Genomic DNA, 22,693 nt, shown 5'->3' with positions numbered 1-22,693 from the left:
AAATTATCCTCTTTGATATCATTCCAGAGGATGACAGAAGGTGAGATCTGCCAGAGACACCGTTGATTGTTTCTGTTGTTTTGTTTTTGTTGGCTTGGTTGATAATGCTCTGACTAATTAGTATGTTTAAATTTAATTTAGCTTTGGTTTAATTTTATTTGATATAGATTTTAATTAACCGTAGAAAGCACTGTAAATCCTTGGTAAATAAGTGCAATAAATAAATAATGTCCCAAGGTCTTTTGCAATTCTAGCATTCTAGCAGTTCAAATATAGAAGAAATTAAAAGCATGAGGATCATGTCAGATTATTTTTGAAACGGTCTCTTGATCCGTAGCATCCTTGCCTTTTACTGTTATAAACAAAAATGGGGAAAAGTCTGGGTTTCGACCAAAAGAAAAGTATACATAGCATTGAATCCAGTCATCTTCAAAATCTGCAGATCCTTGAGCATAATTTAAAAGATAATAAACTATGATGAGGCCACAGATCAACCTTTTTGGCACAAAGTGCCAAAACTAGAATGTGTGCATGTGTGCATGTCAGATTGCTGGAAACCAGAAGACCAGCTGGCCACTGCACAGGTGTGTGCTGGTCACCTGGTCTTTGTGTTTCCGGCAGATGGATGCACACCAGACAGCTGATCTTTGCATACACTGGGGCACCAGAAACCCAAAGACCAGGTGGTCAGCTGGTCCTTGGGTTTCCGGTTCTCCAGCACGCGTGAAGACCAACTGGCCAGTGTGCATGAGCATGCCAGAAACTAGAAGACCAGCTGGGGATGGCGCACATGCCCACAGAGAGGGCTCTGCATGCCACCTGGCATGCATGCCATAGATTCGCCATCGCAGCCATAGATTATATAAGTCAGTGTCTTCTTGCAATTTTGGCAGTTCTTTCCATACCAGTTTGAGTAGATCGATATTGAACTATATTATGGTTTTGGAAAGCAGCCACTGTGATTTGGGAGAATAACCTGGCTGCCACTAACTACAAGTTCCACTTGAAAGAAATTGGTTATTTAAGTCATTTTACTGCGGACACAGTATCTGCGTTTTCTGTGCTAAATGATCAGCTCCTGATAAGATCAAACATTTTTAAAAATGGTTCAGAAGCAAAGACAATCTTTCTATCAGCTGGGCTGAGCAATATAAATGATACCTCTTGATAAAAATTATATGTTGCATTTGTCATTTTTTAGTTATAATGTCAGAATAATTGTATGCAGTGATTTTATATTAAAGCTATCTTTTGCTCAGGAGCATTATTTACATCCCTGTGTTGATAAGATGTGAAGATATTGAAAGTGGATAGCTTCTGCCTTTTATAGGATCAACAGTATTGGATCAAGCAATCAAGAAATATGCCACAGACTAGCACTTGGTAGAACAGCCAGGAAGGCTTTGGAAAAAAAATGCTGTGATGTTTTTATACTGTATTTATAGAGATCAGAATTGTGCAAGTCAATATATTTGCTGGGATATTCTATTGAAGCAAAAGTAGGCTTTAAAGAAGGATAGGAACTTTCTTTGAACTTTTGTGTTGGAGAGCACTCCTGAGAATATCATGGAGAGCCAAGGAAACAAACCAATGGATTAAACAAATCAACTTAGCGTTCTTACTTGAGACAAAAATGACCAGGATCAAATTATCCTACTTAGGACACATTATGCAAGGACCCAGCTCTCTGAAAATTGTAATGTATGAACAGAGAGACAGCATCAAGATCACAAGAAGTGATAGTCCTGCCTTGTACTGCACTAGTGATGCCACATTTGGAATACTGCATCCAGTTTTAGTTACCATGATATAAAAAAGATGCTGAGACCGTGGAAAGAGAGCAGAGAAGAACAACAAAAGATGATAAAGGATCAGGAGCAGGGGTGGGTTCCGGCAGACACTACTGCTCTTGGGCGTGCTGCACATGCTTGATGCGCACTGTGCATGCTTGATGCGCACTGTGCATGCTTGGTGAGCACTGTGCATGCTTGGTGCACACTGTGTGCACATCCACAGTGCAATAAAAATTGTTCTGCACATGCACAGAAGCAAAAAACAAGATGGTGCCTCCTACGGTGCCGCCCTGAGAACCAGTTCAGGGGCTTGGCCGCCCTGGGTCGCTGCCAGTTTCAGCCACCCAGGCTGCCAAACCACTACTGGTTCAGCTGACCCAGTCTGAACCAGTAGGAACCCCCCACTGATCTGGAGCGTAAAGCATACAATGAACAATTAAGGGAATTAGGTATGTCTAGCCTAACAAAAAGAATGATTAGGAATGACATGATAGCTACCTTTCACTACTTTTGAGAGGCTGTCACAGAGGAGTTGACTTCTTCTCTAAATCCCCAACTCCAGGCCAAAGCGCACGACTGGGCCTTGAGCCAATTGGAACCTAGCCATGGAAGTGAGCAACCATGTGCATCTGCGCTACATTTGCATGTGCATGCTTGCCTACATCCCCCCACTGGTCTACAAAGGCAGAAAGGTTGGGGAACTCAGGTTTAAAGTACCTGAGGGTGGGACAAGAAGCAATGGGTGGAAGTTCTTTCAAGAGAGATCAGATTTGGAACTAAGGAAAAAAATTCCTGACAATGAGGACAACTAATTAATGGAAGAGTTTGCCACCCAGAATTGTGAGTGCTGGACATTTTCACGAAAAGATTGGACATTCATTTGCCCATGATGGTATAAGAACTGCTCCCTTGAGTTGGGACTTATATATATATAAAATCACTGAAAACATCCCTTTTCCTCAGCTTAATTTTAACACATAACCATGACGGTGGGAAGATATTCTGCACAGATCCTTCATTTTCATTTTTTTTTCCAGTGAAGCATTTCTTAAAGGAAGAAAACAATTCCTTTGCAACAAAAGGAGATTAACTATAATGAGATGGAAGTTACATTTTATCATAAGATGAATTGCATATTTTAGGCCATTGTACATTCCATTGTACAAGATAGACTGAAGGATTTCAAAAGTTATTATTCTGTACCTACATTTGGAACAAATATTCCAGGTTCAGTTATTTACAAATTCTCAGTACCAGTTTTATCTAGAGTTCAACATTATAGAAGGAACAAGATGAAATTAAATATTAATGCTTTAAATATAACCGAGAAAATAAAATATGCTGAATCTAAATCTTTACATATTTGAAAGTAAGTCCATTGAAATAAATATTTCACTTATTACGAGTATACTGTATATAATTAAATCTGTATTCAACCTAAACATGATAAGAACAATTTGATTTAAAAAGAACACCCCAATTTCTTAGAGAAAGTGGATTCTCCTTTGTTGAATGTGTATAACGCAAAAACCAAAAAACCATGTATTATAGATGTTTTCATTTGTATGTCTGCACTGAATGGGGAATCAGGCTCGATGGTTCTGTTGGCCTTCCAATTCTGTAACTTGGTGACTTTAATCTATTGCATTTTTATTTAATCTTCATTTAAAAAAAAAAAAGCTTTGAAGGAGAAAGGGAAGACATTAAACTGGGATTTATGGGCAGAACTGTAAGATTTTTTTGCTTAACAAGAGTAACAACTAATAGATTTGCCCTCAAAATAAAATGTAAACAGGTGGGGGAGAAAATCCAGGAGAGAATTTTTATGTGGAAAAATCTTTAATATTGATAAAAAAGTTACTAAACTGAATGTGAGTTCAAAAACACTGCTTATTGAATTCATAGAACTGCTTATACATCTATTGAGCTGGTATGTCTCAAGTTTCTAGGTATTTTTTTCTTTTTGTTATGTTTGAGAAACCTCACATATGTCAAGCTATAATTTGAAGGAACCGCCAGACAGTAAATTAAAGACAGAACTGTCTAATAAGAATAAATTAAGTGCACTCAGATATAATTAATGGCACTTCTATATTTTTAGTCCACAAAGTAATGTAAAAACCATCTCTATTTTTGATGATATAGAAACATTAAGAAATAATGACTAAAAAGAACTTTCATGCCTCAAACTTCTATAGGTTGTAGGGTTTCCTACAATAATCAGGAAAAGTCTGCTTAATAAAAAAAAAAAAAGGAAACCATAATTATGACTTTTGGCATTTACCAAAGAAAAATAAGAGTTAAACAGTTTCATGTCTATAAAGACCATAAGCATTCTTTCTCTTTTAAAGACTCTCTAGCTTAAAATGATTGAGGTCAGAATTTTCTTTAAGGGCCAATCATTTGAATGGCTAATGTCACCCTAGAAATGCATGCAATGACTGAGATCTCACATATGTGGCAATTGAGTCAGAAATAAATTGCCTAATTTTTTTAGGGCTACCAAACCTGTGGAATTCTATATGTCATTTAACTTTCAAACTGGCGTAATAGCCTAAATTCAATCCCACCTAGTGAAAAAGCATGACACTAAATAAGCTATTTCTTCAATTTAAAGAAAGATGTATTTTTTCATGGTTCCAGCCTGGAATTCATGTTGCTTATTATTATCATTGCCCATGAAAGGAGATTTGTAATGGCTGATATTTTTCTCTTTTGTGGAATCATTTTGAAAGGAAGAACCAGTAGAAAACTGGATACAGATGCTTTCTATAAACATTCCAAATACATTTGTAATATAAAGTTTAATCTACATGCTCTATATAGATAGTCTTTATGTTGCAATTTTGGTGTTGTCAGATTTATGCAGCCTGACCATTCTGTGAAGCTAGCCATTATCCTTTAAAGTTGAGAAGGAAATAATCACTGAGATTTGGGGTGTAGGAAGAGAAAGTTGTTTCAGACTGATTTTTAACAATTTATTCCTAATAGATGATAAATGAGAGTGAATTATTACCAACCAAGGATGATATCATTTCAGAAAAAGCCAAAAGCATTACTTTAAAAATGAATAGCCTGAAGAATCCATTTTATTCATTGCAACACAATGTTAGAAAGTATGTGAAAGGGCTTAAGACTGCTCATCAGCAGGCTAACACCCTGAACACTAAACAGAATGGAACCAAATTTGGTATGGTAGAAGAAACCAGCAAAGCAGCTGAGCTAAAAATGGCCCAGATGTTGATGTGTTCTTTGGAAGGGGGAATTATTTAAAAAATTATCAGTGGATCTCTGTGGGAGAGGCGGTTGGACTGTGACCTGGAAAAACTAAGCTCTTCTGCATTCTAAGCTTTCTGTCTCTCTTCCTATTCAATTGCATGTCATAGCCCAAAGGGAAACTATTGTTAAAATATTGGAGGGGAGAATTAGAAGCCATGTTCTGCATGATTTCCCCGCTTTATTTGTATCAAAACCCTGATGTTCACAGGTGGAGCCAAGAATTTAAGGTTGGTTGGTTGGTTGGTTGGTTGGTTGGTTGGTTGGTTGGTTGGTTGGTTGGTTGGTTGGATGGATGGATGTCAGAACATCCTTTGAATTTATAGAGTAGAAAGATCAATTAAAATGAGTGTTCCTTAGAATTGGCCATATAACACACTTTGGATTGAATTGCCCTCCATCAATGGGGTGCAATCATTTGGAAACATTAATTTTCCTGTTTATCACTTCCAATCCTGGGGAGAGTATTAAAGTGAATCAAGGATGAAGCTCTTCTAAATTTGAAACAATGATTTTGTCCAAATGGCTAACTGGTTTATATTTTGGAAATTATATTTGGTTATTACTGAATATATCAAAGGTGCAAGCTAAGTAATCATTTTGCCTTTTACACTTTGCTGATGGCCTTTCTTTCATTCCAAATTGTATTGGCTCCCTCCAACTCAAATGGCAAAAGGGTATCCCAAGCAAAGCCACAGAATTATAACTTCTTAATAATGTTTCTTTTTTCATGTGGAACAAAAATTGTCTCCTATAACAAAAGAAGCTAATGGAACTAAAATTAAGCTGGACTGCACAGTATAACAAATCCTTTAAAAAATGAATATAATAATCTAAAAGCCAGATTCAACTCTAGTGGCTCTTCTTCTTGTCTAAATACAACATTTGAAATGCAGCACAGGAACTGGGAAATATTTTCCAAACTTTAGATGGAACTTTCTCTAATATTTCCATCTCACTGTATGGCTTTAATTGAATCTCAGGCAATAAGTGGACATACGTTTTAGCAGCTGGAAGGACTTGATTAAAATAGTTGATTAAAATAGAAAGCTTGTATAGCTGAGAATGATCCGGATGTCCTTTAAGTTAGTCACAATGGACATTTCTGATTCCCGAAGCTCCTAAATATTGAAAGGCTTGGACTTGCTGAATGGTTGTTTATTGTTCATGACTTTGGGGACATTGGAACAGGGATCTAGATTTGAAAAATAAAACACATCTGAATGTATGGTGCCAACTAAAAATTACAGATCAGAATGGATGCACAGGTGGATGTTGGATCATATAAAAATCTTTGGAAGGAGAATCAGGAAGATAATACAATAAGAGCCATATACGAAAGATTTCAAAATTGCATTGACTGAGACAGTGTTATATTGCTGAATGGTTCAACACTGAATGGTTGCTGGCTCTGTGTCACAAGACACAGATTTTAACTATAATTTTACCTTATTAAAAAAACCTCTTTAGCAGGGCTAGCTAGTTAATTGACTTTTGTGGGACTCCTTTGACCTCTTTTCAAAGACTCACTTGGGCTTAATTTGAACAGGGTGGACTTGCTGCTTTCTTCCCACTTTTTTTACTACTATTTATATCCTGGACAATAGCTAACTATCTCTAGCGATTTGCAGGTTAAAAGCATTATCACAAGGAGCATTAAATCTCCTTTGAGAGTCATATATTGGATAGCTAATATTTTCCTCAAAATTCACAAAAACAGCACAGTGTCTGGCACCGTTGGTTCCAAGGAAGACAAAATAAAAGGCAGAGCCCAGCTTGAATGAAGGAACATTTGTTCAGGCACAAGAAGGATTGATCCTGATCAGAGGTGGTATTCAGCAGGTTCTGACCAGTTCTGTAGAACCAGTAGCAGAAATTTTGAGTAGTTCGAAGGACCGGTAAATACCATCTCTGACTTGCCCCACCCCCATCTATTCTCTGCCTCCCGAGTCCCAATTGACTGGGAGGAAATGGGGATTTTGTAGTAAGAGTGCGGTGGGAATGGAGATTTTACAGTATCCTTTCCCTGCCACGTTCACCAAGCCAAGCCATGCCCACCAAGCCATGCCTAACAGAACCGGTAGTAAAAAAAATTGAATCCCACCACTGATCCTGATGTCTTTTTCTTTCTATATGCAATTTCCAGAAGCATATACTTCAGTTTTGGAGAGTTTCTGATCTCTAAGCATATTCTATAAAGGAAGGGCACGTTTTAGGAGGGAGGCAAGAGACAATCTTTTTGCATGAACTGAATTCCACATGTGCTTCTTTATATCTCATTGAAGTCACTTATTGATTATGGAAATCACCCACTGGTATGTGAGATGTCAACACATGCAAAGTGTGATCATTGCTAGGGGAGTTATAGTGTAACAAATGGGAAGGCTATTTGAGAAAACTGAGTAGTATTTTGACTGAAGTTATTTCCATTCTAAATATGTTTTTCAGAAATCAGAGACCTTTTTTCTTCTTCTTATAATTAATTCACAAGTATTTGCTAACAATTAATATATGTTGGTTATAGGTCCAAGGAACTCTGAAGCGGCAATGGATGCAGTATAAAACTCAGTGGGGTCAAAGGCGCCGTGATCATTGCTCTACACGGTCTACCTCCTACACAGCAACATCTATCACGGAGGTTCCTGTTTATCTATATCATCGTGATTCCAACAGTGAGCATCTGAATGGAAAGTACATACATGACTCCGAACTTGTTGCATTAAAATCTGGAGAGACATCTGCTTAATTTATAATTAAAGGGTTCCACTTTTTATTTCTGCACAAAGGAGCAGACTGTAAAGCCCCAGCAATGTGCATACTTGCTCAGCAAGCTGGAACCATCATATGCAAAGTGCAGAAATTCAGCTCTCTTGTGGCACCAGTTCATGAAAGTCTGATAGAGATTCAGACATGGGGACTGATCCCAGTTGCCAATGATCTTTCAAAAGAGTTTTCATCAGTTCCATATCTTGGCCATATAAAATGAGGATGCAATAGTAATAAAATTTTGCATCAAACATCCCACTAGGATATCACATTATTTCTACAAAAGATCTTGTTATCCAACTAAGTACAAATTGGAGGTGGAGATGGTAAAGAACTATTGCTATAAACATGAATTATTTGTCATTATGTTGGAGCATTTTTATTATTTTATTTTCAGTAAGTCCAAGTACTGTCTCAAAGTGATTTTCCCCACCCCACAACCTGGAGCCTAACAATACAAAAATATATATCCTATATGTAAATCTTTACTACCACAACAGGATGCTAGCTATTATTCTGACATCAAGCAGGAGATAGAAATGAAGGTAAATTATTTATTGTATCATAAAGTTTAGAAAAAGACATTAAATATTATATAATAATATTCTCTCAGGAAGTCCACTGAGATGATTCTAGAGCCTTGTTCAGTACATCAGCTATATATAAATTGTTTCAATGAAAATTTGTCAGCCATATTTTTCAGTCCAAAAAATTGAGATAGGGAACTATTTTTTTCTGGAAATAAAATAAGAATTCTTTTTGGAAAATAGCTTCTTTCTTTAATTCTTTCTTTTTCGTTCTTCTTTAATATTACCATTGATTTTTTTCTGATTCTAAATATTCATTCATTTTACAAGTTAGAACCAGTTAGAATTTCTTTTCTTGAAATTCACAAATAGAATTTATAGTACCAACAGTAATTAACATTATTATTTATAGCATTCCATACAAATATTATTGAAATTTTAAGCAGCACAGAAATGTGATTTCCATGTCATTTTTGGATTTAACGGCACCAAAATCTTAATTCTGCACATGAGAAAGTTTGACATAGTTTTAATTTAAAAATTGTGTACACAGCCTTGAGTACCTAGTAGCAATTAATAGCTTGCACTTCAATTAATCCTGTGCTGTCCTTTTTGAAAACTACCCATTAGTTGTGTTTTAAAATCACCCATTGGTTGTGTTATCATAAAGATTGGTTGCAAATTTTCTAATATAGACAGGGGAAAAAAATCCTTCTGTGAGTCTTGAATTTTCTATTTGGATTTCAGTGGAATTTTTATGCCAACCTGCATCTCTTTATACTTCTTTGTTGAATTGCTCTTAGCATTTCAAAACCAAAATGCTCTTAGTATGTTAATCCAGTTTAATGGGATTCTTTTCAAGTTTTTCACAGTTCTTTTTTAATTTTATCATACTAGATAGTTTAGAGAGTGCCAATTTGGGAAAGTGGTGAAAATGCTAGGCTAGAGACTAATAGCATTAATCCCAGCTGAATGTATAAGCAACTGGGACTATCATTCAATTGTAGCTAAATCTTGCCAAAAAATAACAAACCTATATTGACTTTTTCAGGCAAATGTCAATAGTCAAGACAGACCTGAATGTCTCTCTCTCTCTCTCTCTCTCCATCTCTCTCTCTCTATCTATCTATCTATATCTCTATTTCTATTTCTCTCTCTCTCTCTCTGTGTATGTATGTGTGTGTGTGTGTGTGTGTGTATATATATATATACACACACACACACACACACACTATATATATATATATATATATATATATATATATATATATATATATATATATATATATATATATATACATACATACATACATACATACATACATACATACATACATACATATATATATATATATATATATATATATATTATTTATCAGCACAAATATATATGTGTGTGTGTGTGTGTGTGTGTGTGTGTGTATAAACATAGCTAAATAGCTAGCTAGAAATAAAAGATGAGAGAGAAAGAGAGATGATATAGATAGATGGATGGATAGATTAGAATAGATAGATAGATAGATAGATAGATAGATAGATAGATAGATAGATAGATAGATAGATAGATAGATCTGTAGATCATTTATGTACAAGTTAAAAATCACTAAAACAATCCTAATCCTTAGGAAATTCCATTTTGCAGTTCTTACCAGCATGTGAATTGCTTGTAGTGTCTATTGTCTGTAGGGTTTGGATCAGCTAGCAGCCTATAGTAATGCCTCTGGGCTATGACAACTAGGTTTCACTCAGGAGCCTTTTATGAGGACTGTTACTAAAACCTGTTATAAAATCAAAATACATAGTATCTGTTGGGTTATGATATTTAACCCACTTTATCCCATGAAGGCTGTTATGAGAGATTTTGGCATAGATCATTAAAAATAGTTCTGTTTGGACTGAGAATATTTCAGCCTGTCAATCTGGACTATAAACTCATCTCTATCTGTTGGTCTCAACTCATCCAATTTGATATCGCCTTGCAGCAAGATGGGTAGAGAACAAATTTAATAAATAACAATAACAATAAATAATTTTCCCTTTGAAAAAGCCAGCTTGGCATCTGTTCTATATCTTTAGAAGTGAATACTATTAGCCAATAATCCTTCAGTTTCTGTAGTTTTATTACCCTCCTTTAGCACATCTTTAATTGCCCTGTCATGCAATAGCTAAATGGTCTCCTGGAAAATTTATTGTTCTGAATGTATTAGAAGAATGTTTTGTTGGTGGTTTTTAAAAAAGTTTTTGCCTTGCGGTCTTTTGGCATCTTTTATCTGTTGTAGTTTATGCTCTTTTTCATTCTTTCCATTTGATCAAAAATTCTGTTTTTTGAAGGAAGTCCTCTTGACTGTCATAACATCTCTGGTCCTTTTATAAGCACTGTAATATTCACTTCAACTTTCCTAATCTAAAATACTGTATATATTCTGTTGGAAATTGTATCATTGTGGTTTGGAATAATGTTTAAGCCTTACTGAAAGAACTGGCCCTTCTGATTCATCGTACTTGTGCCCTTGCCTTTTGCTCTCCCCTGTATACACATATGCCCTTGGTTGTTTTCATTCCACAATATTTCTTTAAAAAATGTTTTTCTGTTTTCTTCTAACATCAAGCACTTCAACTGTCTTAGCGGCTCTTGCCTTTTGCATATAAGACTAGAAATTGGGAATAGTGTATAATTCCAAAAAGGAAGGAGGGAAAAAAATAGATAGGTCCTGGACATGGAAGTTAGATAGTCTATATAGATAGAAATAGGTTTGAGAAGATATATGCAAATTGATGCCTTTCATAAACTTATGACCATATTTGTAATGTTTGACTAATGGAATCTGAAGTGTTTACATTGGACTTCTTTGTTCTTGTTTATCACATGCAAGCCATGTTGCATGATTTGTATTGTAAGCATGCCAGTCATACAGTTTGGTCAGCCCTTGTTTGTCTGACTAAAAGTGTGAATCTTATAAAATAGGCATCAGTTCATAAAAACTATTTTAAACATGAAAGTAAGATGTTAGAATTTCATTCATTTTTATTATACACCATCAAGAGAACTTTAATGTATAGTATTGTGAACTGGCCTGAAGGAAAGATTTTTAAAGAGTTCCTGAATATTGCACATTTGAGGTCATAATGTTTCATTGATTATCATGACTGTTGTGGAAATAGCTAAGTAATATTACAGTTATATGTTGCAGCAAACAACAACAACCTCTTGAGGAACTATAAAGACCTCATTTTAATTTTTGTCTGCTAGAAAGAAAAAGAAAAAAAAGCTTTAAACTTCTTGTCAGATAAAGAAAAAAAATACACATTTCAGCCATATCTGAGTCTTGCATATTTTACTAAAATGCATTTAAGCCAATTTTTTGAGTCACCCTCTGAAAGTAGGGGTGTTAAAAATGCTTAGCTGTTTGGATTATGCCTATCCTACTGCAAAATAAGAACTGTGATTTATCAGCTAATTATACCTAAAAGTTGTACAATGAGCTGCCTGTTATATTTATCTTTTTAAAAACTTGTTCTTGCCTTTAAACCAGAAATGTTTGAAAGATATATTTATGTTCCAATTCCCTAGCATTTATAAAAGATTCAGGTCAAAAAGGCTGGGTTTTAAATTGATGGCCTAGACTACAACCATCACAGAAATGCGTATATTTTTGTTAGTCATAGATGAATAAAACATGGGAATTCTTTTCTTAATAAAACATCAATTAAAAGAAATTCTATATTTATGACCATTTGTAGGTTTCTTAAGCTATGTCACAGCAACAATTTTGTATCATTTTAAGGATAACAATGAGCCATTGACAGAAAATGTGCATGATACATTTTAAAAACTATAATTGAATTTTACATAATGTATTATATAACCATGGAAATTCCTACTATTGCCATTTTTATCTAGAAAAAAATGTTCAGCTTTGTGATTCATCGAGTCACTCTATTCATTGAATCTTGTTTTGACTATTAAAAAAAAGTTCTGAAAATTTATTTTGTTCAAGAAAAAATATTTCAGAAGTTCTATCCCAAGCCAATATTTATCATATAAATCTTTAAACAGAATGTGTGGGTTCTTATTGACCATATTTCAAATACCTCATGCTATTGGCATATTTTCTTTGTTATCAACAATCATGCTGAGAATGTATAAAATAAACTGCAGCTGAAAAAAATAATACATGTACACTGAAGAAGCCTATTTGTGAGTCATTCAAATATGTTTGATTGTGTACAACAATTGCATTTACTGAAGACATGAACTTTTATGACCAAAAAGAATGACTGCTGCCAGTGCATAATTATTTTTTTAAAATCCTAATGTACAGCAGATGAAATAATTTCATGGAAGAAAACATTTGTTTTTTCTTTTCCTCTTCAATTACCATTTGTGTTTAATCAAAAGCATTTCTGGAGGCCATGGGCCTTCTAGATATGCACTGGATGAAGGATGGAAAATAGAAGACATGTCTAAAAATGATCTGGGGTCCTAGGTAAATAGCTCTGGGGATTAAAGTTTCACCTGTGACTATCGTCTACGGTTCAAAGTATTTTTCCCAGCCATTTAGATCTGCATGCGGATGGAGGTAGGAAATTTTCTTTACAGTAACAGCACATAGCTATCATTTCTTTCCCTCATTTCAGCATAGGAAGGGACATAGAATATTTATAGCTTGTTTGCCACTAGCTATCAGATTATCTTTCACAAGCTACAGTCTGACACACGTAACTCTTCCTTGCAGGGATTAAATTGATCACATTAATAATTGTTTTTATTGTTGTCTTCTCCTTGAGGTTGCAGCTCCCCAAGGCTCTCCAACCCTGAAGAATGAGTCTTAATTTGCAATAATGATGGTGATTAGCAAACAGAAGTGGGCTTCAGTTGGTTCGGACTGGTTCCTTCTTTGCTCCAATTACAATTTCTGTACTAATAAACTTTACTTGGATCTTTTCCTCATATTAGTACATCTCTTTGCAAAATATGTGTGCTTTAAAACACACATCTGTCTCAAGCACATTTAGTTGGCAAACAAGTAGACTCTTTGGAAAGAAATCAAGGAAAGGAGGAAGGAAAACCAAGAGACCCTCCCCCAAAAAGTAATGGGACAAGGTAGGGAAGGGATCTTAAGTATCAGTGTAAAAGTCCATTTTTTCCAGTGATAACAGTTCCAGGATAAATCAGATCAATAATCAATGTATCTGTCCTGTATAGCTTTTCCTCATTATCTGACTATTCCAAAATATAAATAAAGATAGACGAGGACAGTTTTATGATTGGGAGAACTGTGTGTCTATTTTTAGCGTCTAATACTATAAATAAAGAGAATGGAAACAATTCTTATCATTGAGACAACTTTGTGTCTATTTTTAGGGTCAGAATGATCACAGCTCAATGACAGATCATAGATATTGCATATTCAGGCAAAGCAGGGCTGAGGAAAACTTCTGTTGAGATCGTTGCGAAGTTCTTCTCATAAATTATGGTCCATTCCTTCATAGATATGCTGCTCAGGATAATCTGTAAAAAAAATTTTTTTTAAAGGAGACCAAAGCTAAAAAGGATCTTAATTTTCCCATTTTTGAGAGAGTTTTTCAAACTTGCAATCCTAAAATGTGGGGACTTCCAGAATTGCCCGGACAGCATTCTGGAAGTTGAAGACTCCATATCTTAAAAGTTGCCAAATTTGAAAAACACTGATCAATTAAAACATCTAGCTCAGGGTTATCTAACCTTGGCAACTTTAAGACTTGTGGACTTAAACAAGCTGAAAAACAGGTGGGACAGGGTCAGCAAGTGGTAGGATTAGCCCAAACCAATCTGAACTTGCTGAATCTCACCTCTGCCTTTGAGGTGAGTGGCCAGGAGGCGGGCTGGGTCTGATGATTGACATTGAGTTGGTCACATCCACTAGTAACATGCCCAGTCATTAGGGAAGAGAACTGGTTGTTAAATTATTTAAATCCCATCACTGTTAGCAAGTTTAATACACAAATACAAAGTCATTCAATGGGAAATTTCCTAAAGCTTACAGGGAGTAAAACTGAAATACAGTCCAGTGCTTCTATCGAAATTTTCTCCTCCTCAATAAATTAGAATAACAGTCCATTCACTTGTTTGCAAGAATGTGGAATAAGACTGTGGAAACATTAGTTAAACTTCATAGCATTGATCTAGCAATCATAAATATCACGGAAAGTAAGGAAAAATCTTGAAGAGATGCCATTTTCCCCATTCACACTACTTCTATTCATTTAATAACTTAGTTTAAAATTGTAAGTGGATGCATCAAACTTTGGGTCCAGTTTTTCCAATAAGCAAGATGGGACTATATTGAGAAACAGCTCTGAAGAAATCAATAATCCTTTCTATATACCAGTAAAAAAAAAAAATAGACCAGAAGCTTACTTTATTTTATTTTCTGTATTGTGTGGAATAGTGTACCTAAACTACCCATTTCAAAATCTTTAGCTACCCTTTTTCAAGGCTATTTAAGTTAGCAATTTACCTCCAGAAAGAAGACAGCCCAATTTTTAGAATCATAACTAAAATAAATATAAGTTGTGGAAACTACACACTAGGCATTATAAATACAATCTTAAGTAGGATTTTGTAAGCCATTTCTATGAATACTATAGTTCCACAGTCCAGAGTTTCATATAATTAACTTCTTTTCATGTTCAGCACTCCACATTTTGGCAAAAATGTGTATGAATATTGACATAATTCTTTTTCTTAATCTATTTTAAAAATAGAGAACAATGGGTTGTATTTTTATGAACATAGAATTTAGCAATCCAGCAATGGGAAAAATGGCAGAAGGCAGAGAAGAAAATTATGGATGATGGTTGTTGACGTATGAAAAAGCAGAACATATTTAGCCCTGGTTGAGAGAAAGTTTTTAACAATTAAAATTTCCAATGAGAAAACGAACATGAGAAAATACTGTGTATAGAAAAGATTTTGATTACACAGTTGTATTATTGTATTGTTTCTGGCTTATACGTGCTCAGGTTTGCTGCATTAAAACCCTGCCTCTATATTCTTCATTATGCTACTGATTGAGAACTAGTCCCATGTTTTTCTCTAATTTTAACATTAGAATGGAAGCAGAGTTTGTCAATTTGCCTTGAGAGAAAATGCCTCATAATGAAAACAAATTGTAGCACTTAACCAATACTTTTGCACCCAGAAAATGCTTCTTGAACATGCCAGGCTGTGGGAGAAAGGTTGGGATGTGAGCCTAGAGAATATAGGAGGTAATAGTATTACAGGTTGCATTAAAATTGCAATAGAGAGCAGATGTAATGTGTGAATAGTCCACCAAATTTGTTTGTGTCTTTTTCTGATTTGGGGACACTGAACCTTGATTTGATTGAGAAAGGAGGAAATGATCTACCCATCTCCAATTAAACAGTACAAGTTTTATTTGTACTGTACTGTTTTATTTGCATTGTCTTGAGGACAATGGAGCCATAACCCTAACCCTAACCCAAAGTTGGCTAGAAGATGGGCAACCATATAAATTTTTTAAATAACAAATGGTAACAGTAAATAATAAAACCAGTTCACTGGTCACGAAAATTGGCACATCACAATCTGACTATCATGTAGAAAATAACATTAGTATTAATTAACGTGACAAGAGCAAGAAAGGGGAGAGCTGGATGAAGCATATTTCTCTGCAAAAATGGGAGAGTTTCAAGTCATCCACAGTAATTATCAAAGAGCTCAAACTGAGTTAAAGAAGTGCCAGGATCAGGTAAGAACTCAGGAATGTCCCAGCTGAAATGGTAAAATTTTAAAATGGCAGAAGCATAGACTCTGGGTTTTAATTGCTCAGGTCCAAGTGGATTAGCATGTTTTTTAAGTGCAAGTAAGCCTAGGGATTCCACAGGTCATGTTGAAGAAAACAGAACTGCAGGTTTCAAAGGTGAACAAGCCCTTAAGAGTGGACTTACCAAGTTCTAGACCACAGGGCAAAGCTGTTCTACCTGGGAAACAACAAAATGTGTATTTACAATTTAAAAAATCATGTGATGCCAGTAGGTTAAAAGAAGAAACTGCCCCTAAGCCTTGATTTCAACTGGTCATCAGCCATAGGTTAAGTTAGAAAGCAAAGTAAACAAAGTATTTCCGAAGATAACTTTTGAAATTATTAGTGAACATGGGTTTCCAAGTGGATGTTGGCCTCTCTGTTTCTATTATTTCTGATTGTGACAAGGGTACAACTGGTCCTTCTGGAGCCATTATAGTCCCTTCAGCTATATAGAAATTGTGGCTGTAGCTAGACGAAATGGAGATTGGAGTTAATAAGAAGGTATCAGTTTGCAATGCTCCAAGAGTTTCTTCATTTATTATTCTGGAAAAATCTCTGATTCCATCTAAAAGATAAAGGTAAATGGAAGAACATGAAAGTTGATGCTTTTACAACATGACTTTCTGAATCAGAAGATGATCACAACAGTTATACTCTTGGGACAGCATATAATGCTGATTGTTCCATCATTGGGGTGAGTCCATCTAACAAAACTTCAAGTTTCCCCATAAAAGAAGAACTAGATTATTTTGGTAAAACTTCAGAAAACCTAACTTTGCTAGAACTAAGCCCATAAAACATTTGATATACACAAGGCTTGCTCTTGGCTAAGGCTGAGTAAATACCAGCTCTGAGATGCAAAATTTTAGGGAACATTAAAGTTGAAAACCACAAAAAAAAACAGAAAAAGTAGTAATGACACACTCTGAAAGACAGTGCACCTCCTTGCAAGTTAAATATAATTTCATGGAATTGTTGCAGTATGAAAATAATGGATGTTGAGATAATTAAAATGATTTACTATGCAAATATGGTAAAACTTCCAAGAAAGGCAAAAAATAAAACAAAGATCTGAAAATCATAAGGGTAAAGCTCAAAAACTAAAAGAAAAAGAAGAGGGTGCCTTTTTGAAATTCTTAACAAAATTGGAAGATAAGCCTAAATAGAGGGGGGCTGCACAGGGCACAAAAATATATGTAGCCCAGGGGTGGGTTTCTCGCCCCGTTCCAACCGGTTTGGTTGGAACGGGGCCGGCAGCGTCCTCGTGCATGCGCACGGTGCACGCATGCGTACTAGCATCTGTGCGATGCTCCAGCTGCTCCTGGAGGATTACGCAGGCGCTGTATGCATCCTGCGCATGCGTGGAAGCGCAGAACTCATCAAAACCGGGTAAGGAGCGCGGGCGGGCGGGTGGGCCAGTCGCTGTTCCTGGAAGTTACTTACTTCCGGGTTCGCCGACCAACCGGTTCGCAGGGACTGCCGCGAACTGGTTGAAACCTACCCCTGATGTAGCCAGTCCTTGATGAAAGCCACAATGATGTCATTCTGATGGTCATCATGCAAATAACACAAAGTATTTAATTCATATAATTTGTATAGTAAGGTCAGGATATCACTTCCATCCTCATTGTCCTTCAGATGCCCACATGTAGGACTCAATGACCTTCAACTGATCAATAATAATAAGTCAATTATTATTGGTGGATGTGTTGATAGCTCTGTTTCTTCAATTCTACTATTCGGAATCTGACAAAACTCACACCGAGCCTTGCACCATTCCCAGAAAAATGCAAGGATCATACAGAAAACATGAAAAGAGGGAACTTCAAATGAACCCATAGCAGCTGAACTTAGATAATTTCCAAGAAGCTAAAATGAAACAGATCTAATCTTTACTTGAATCAGATTATCAGGAAATCCTAGAACTGTTGGTTAAACTGGAAAATGAAAATACAAAAACACACATATGCACATCCTTTAGGAAGCTTGGGAAAGTAAAAGGAATAAACATTAAAAAGCAAACCAGAGAATGACTATTCAGGAGTAAAAACAAAGAGGGGTGGGAGCGTTAGGATTTTCTCACTGTAATGTTACTCAGTGCTTGCTCCCTGTAAGTGAAGTGGGAATGCAAAAGATTCAAATAATTGTTGTATTTGGTTTGATGTATAAATAGTTTGGAAAGCTTCATCAGTAAGGAATACCCACTGAATTTGGCCAGGGAATTATTGTAGTTTACCAAATCAAGATGAGAAGCAGATCTGATTCTGACAGACCAAATGGAGGAACTTTAACCCATATAATTAAAAAAAGGTAGTGAAAAAGAAAGAAAACCAGCTGCATGAGAGCCCTTGCAAAAACTGTGGATATTTTGCAAAGAACAAGGAAAAGTCTGTGTAAATGTGTACTTTGCTTTTCAAATGTCCTGCACCTTTAAGGGGGCCTTAATCTCTAATCAAATCTTTCTCCCACAAAGAGCTTCATTCCCAGTGAATTAAAAACTCCTCTTCTATAAAGTCCTGTTTATCTATGGATACCTTTGTAATACTGTCTGTATTGCTCTGTATCCATTTCTTCATGCAAGTATAAAGTAAAGCTGTGTTTGTCTGTATATAGCTAAAGATTATGAGAATCTCTTACTGGATTTACAGAAGGACCAGGGAAATTACCCTTAAAACTCCTCCTGCTGATAAAAGAGTTGGCAGCAGACTTATTTAAAGGGAATTAGATAGAAGCTGAAAGGATCTTGCTGAGATTCCCCCAAAGAATTAGATTATTGCACTCAGGACCAGCCATTGTATTACAAGAAGCGCTGTAGGCCACAGGCAATGACAAATCCCTTCTGTGTTTTTCCCAGAAAAGACAAACATATTATTTTGAGCCTTAAAACTCCACATTATTAAAGAATTGATTGCTTCAGTGGATGATAAGTAACAATTGATCTCTTTTGCTTGCCTGATTTTCCCATGTCCATGCAGGAAATGATGTCCACACTTGTAAATATTTCATGTCTTTTGCCCACTTTGCATCCATATAGCTCATCAATCTGGATTGCTATTGGCTTTTAGTCTACATTTCTCTAGGTATGTGGCACCCTTAAGATATCTGTCCATTCTCTTGACTTCTGACCAGACTCCTGTGGTTGCTGCACTCACCTTCTTATTCAAGATTCTGATTGGCCCTGTCACTGTGATTAAGTGTAAAACATTTCCACTTATAAGCCTACATTTGTCAGTCTCAAGCAGGGGATGACTTTTAGTTTAAGAAGTCATTTCTATAGGGATTCTATCCTGGCTTTGTTGATTCCAGTCAGCATTCATTTTCAGCAGATTCTTTGTCCTCTATCTTTGGATTGAAAAAGCAATTTTCATCCTTTCCTCTATCTGGATGCTATTTTGCCACAGTAAAATGTGGAGAGGAAGTCTTTGGATTCAAATGCAATAAAACATAAATGAATAAAAGCCCAAAAGATTTATTGAACAAAGCAAAAGAAAATAACTTTAAACAAAAGTATTCACCCATAAAACTAAGATATGGTAACATTCAATAGGGGGTTGAGTATTAAAGGCAGAAAGAATCTTGTATCCCTTTGGCTGCTGGGAGGTCAGTATCCTCATCAAAGGCAGAAGCCAATGCTCTCCAGATTATTCCACAGCTTTGAACTTAGGCATCAAAAAAGGCAAGAGGGCAATAGCAATTACAGGGTCACGGCTTCCATTCTGACTTTTTTTGAGCCTCCCTGTGGAAGGCTTTGCCCTTATATTTTTGTTTTGATCAAAATGGATAACCCTTCTTAAATTTTGTGTCCTTAAACCAAGAATGCAGGAGATCCTAGCATTTGATTTTTCACCCTTTCATGGTGCTTGTGAAATCCAAATAGTTATAGATGAAAAGATAGGTGAGGAGGGAGGGAGGAAGGGAGAGAGAGGGAGAGAGAGGGAGAGAGAGAGAGGGAGAGAGAGAGAGGGAGAGAGAGAGAAGGAGAGAGAGAGGGAGAGAGAGGGAGAGAGAGAGAGAGAGAGAGGGAGGGAGGGAGGGAGAGAGAGAGAGAGAGAGAGAGAGAGAGAGAGAGAGAGAGAGAGAGAGAGAGAGAGGAGGGAATGAATCTTCTCAGCTAGCATGCTCCTCCTGTCCTTTACATCAGGGATCCCCAAACCCCATTTGTGAACCAGCACCAGTCCGCAGCATGCCAGAAACAGGGCCGCTCAGACAAGTGAAGCATCAGGAGATGCAGGCAGCACACAAAACTACACACCCCTCCAGTCTGCAGAAAAAAAAACCTCGGTAGAATTGGTCCCTGATGCCCAAAAGGTTGAGGGCTGCTGCTTTACATACTAATGTCTTAACAGACAATATAATAGCCATGATTCACAAAGCAAATTTTTTTCTCACAAAATTTTCTTTCTCTTCTAAAATGTTAACTCTCTGTTAAGATATGTTGAAGAATGGAACATTTTCATGGAAAAGGTGTTAAAACTGTCTAAATGTACTTTTGAATCCCTAAAGAGTAAAGTTCTGAATTACAGAGGGATAATTTATTTTTTGTACAGTATGTACATTTGTTGTGCCACTTCTGAATGCTCTTAGGACAGTCCTTTTAGTTCTTTAAACAATTCTCAGGCAGTTAATTTAGTGAATAGAGGTCTCAATGTGTTTAGAAGGTATCAAATTAGGAAAACTGTGGTGGTGATACTTTTGAGAGATGGAACAGATTCTAATGCACAAAAATAATATTAGCTTCTTACAGTTGGGGCCCATGTTGATTATATTACACAGACACACAGACACAATTTGTGGAAACACATACTAATGATAACTTCAATTATGTTGCAAGAGATTAAAAGTGATAACATTATTTCCAATGTTTCAATAGTTCACCACTCGTGTAGTTGTTTGAAACAGAATAGCTCAAACAAGCCATGCATAAGTTTTATCTGTCAAACAATTGTCACTTAGTTAAGCATTCTGACCTTTCAACTTCCAGGTGTTACAGAGACATAATATTAGAATTAAACAACAAGAGAATATTTGTAGCAAATACAGGATTAGCTAGTGCAATTATTTTTAGCCAAGTAAATGGCTTGGCATTCATAAGTGTTGGAATTCATAATATGTTAAAATTGATGAACTGTGTTAGAATTAGATACAAGATTCTACAAACTATTCTCTAATTGCGTAAGTGCAGCTAGTGATTTTCTTGATAAATCGCTTAAGAGATTCCAAGTGGGTTTGAACCAATTTTCACAGTAGCTATTTGTCCATCCTATCCCTGAAAAATATCTACTAAATCTACTCCAGGAAAAGAAGCTGCATCTTTAAGTTCAGCTGACCTTGAGATCTACATGAAATTGGGTCAATTAGATTAGATCTATTTATTCTGAAATTAAATATCAAATGTTTAATTAAGAACTCCTTGAAAATCCATCAGGAAAAAAATCAAATGTCTTCAAAAACTAGATTGGCTCAATTTTTCCCAATTTAGAAGTTTTGAATGATTGCAGGTACTCAATTTCACAAAACTCAGTCTTGAACATTTTCAGAAATTGATGAGGGCATACATGCGTCTGTTTTTGCATTTTTCATAGAAAACAATTTTCATACTGGAAGAATATGAAACAGGTAATTCTTGACTTTTGACTATAATTGGGCCTGAAGCTTCCATTGTAAGCTATGTGGTTATTATTATAGCTTATAACAGTCAGCCAGATGGTGAGACGGGCTGCGGTATTTTTATTCACTTATCAATTCTTCCCAAAATTCTGGATAAGCAGATGTTGGTGTTTGATATTGTTAAAGGTATTGTTGCAGGATGTTCCAAATAAAGCTGCCTTTTGCAATTGACTGATGGTGACTTTGTCAATGTCGGTTGTTTTGGGATTGCACAGGACACCTATGACTAGTACTAGTATTACCTTTGCTTTCTTTTGTCACAGTTGTTCTAATTCTATTTACTGGTCTATGTATTTTTCTATCTTCTCCAGTTCTTTCTTTTCTATTCTGCTGCCTCCAGGTACTGCCACATCCACTATCCATACATTTTACCTTTTTATTGACCATTGTTGAGTCTGGGGTATTATATGGCAGGTGTCTATCTGTGAATTCTAAAGTTCCAGAGCACTTTAGCTTCTTCATTTTCTATTACTTTCTCTATTTTATGATCCCATCAATTCTTGTTTGCAGGCAGATAGTATTTCTTGCAGATGTACCAATGCACGATTGTTGCTAGGTTGTCATGCCATTCAATCTATGCAATATTCCTGTAGCAGTTGACCATGTGACCCACTGTTTCTTCAACTTTCTGCAGAGGTGGCATTTGTTGCCTTTTTTGTCTGGTTTTATATGCATTTGTAAGGCTTGGTCTTGTGCAGTCAGAATTAACCCATCTATTTCTTTCTCCAACTGTTCTGCTGTTAACCATTGCCAAGTCTAACAAGCAACTGCCACCTGCTCTTCAAGCAAGAGTTGCAAATATAGGAGAACCCCCAAGTTGTGCACCAGGTCTGTCTGGGGTTGTGCTACCCAA

The 22,693-nt window shown here is 36.0% G+C and overlaps 1 protein-coding gene across 1 annotated transcript in view; it reads left to right on the top strand.

Annotated features, from left to right (window-relative positions):
- The window catches only part of CALCR (calcitonin receptor), a 65,394-nt gene extending 57,092 nt beyond the window's left edge, over positions 1-8,302 (top strand). The window contains exon 12 of the mRNA XM_014061299.2: positions 7,594-8,302. Within this exon, the coding sequence (XP_013916774.1) occupies positions 7,594-7,815 (222 nt within the window). The 3' untranslated portion in view covers positions 7,816-8,302. The remainder of the gene's footprint in view (positions 1-7,593) is intronic.
- The last annotated feature ends 14,391 nt before the right edge of the window (positions 8,303-22,693 follow it).

The sequence above is a fragment of the Thamnophis sirtalis genome, unplaced genomic scaffold (genome assembly GCF_051295495.1).
Source record: "Thamnophis sirtalis isolate CommonGarterSnake01/CBP01778 unplaced genomic scaffold, rThaSir2_p1.2 scaffold_4, whole genome shotgun sequence".
In the NCBI taxonomy this organism is placed as follows: Eukaryota; Metazoa; Chordata; class Lepidosauria; order Squamata; family Natricidae; genus Thamnophis; species Thamnophis sirtalis.
The sequence above is the reverse complement of the archived record's forward strand: the minus strand, read 5'-3'. Positions and strand labels throughout refer to the sequence as shown.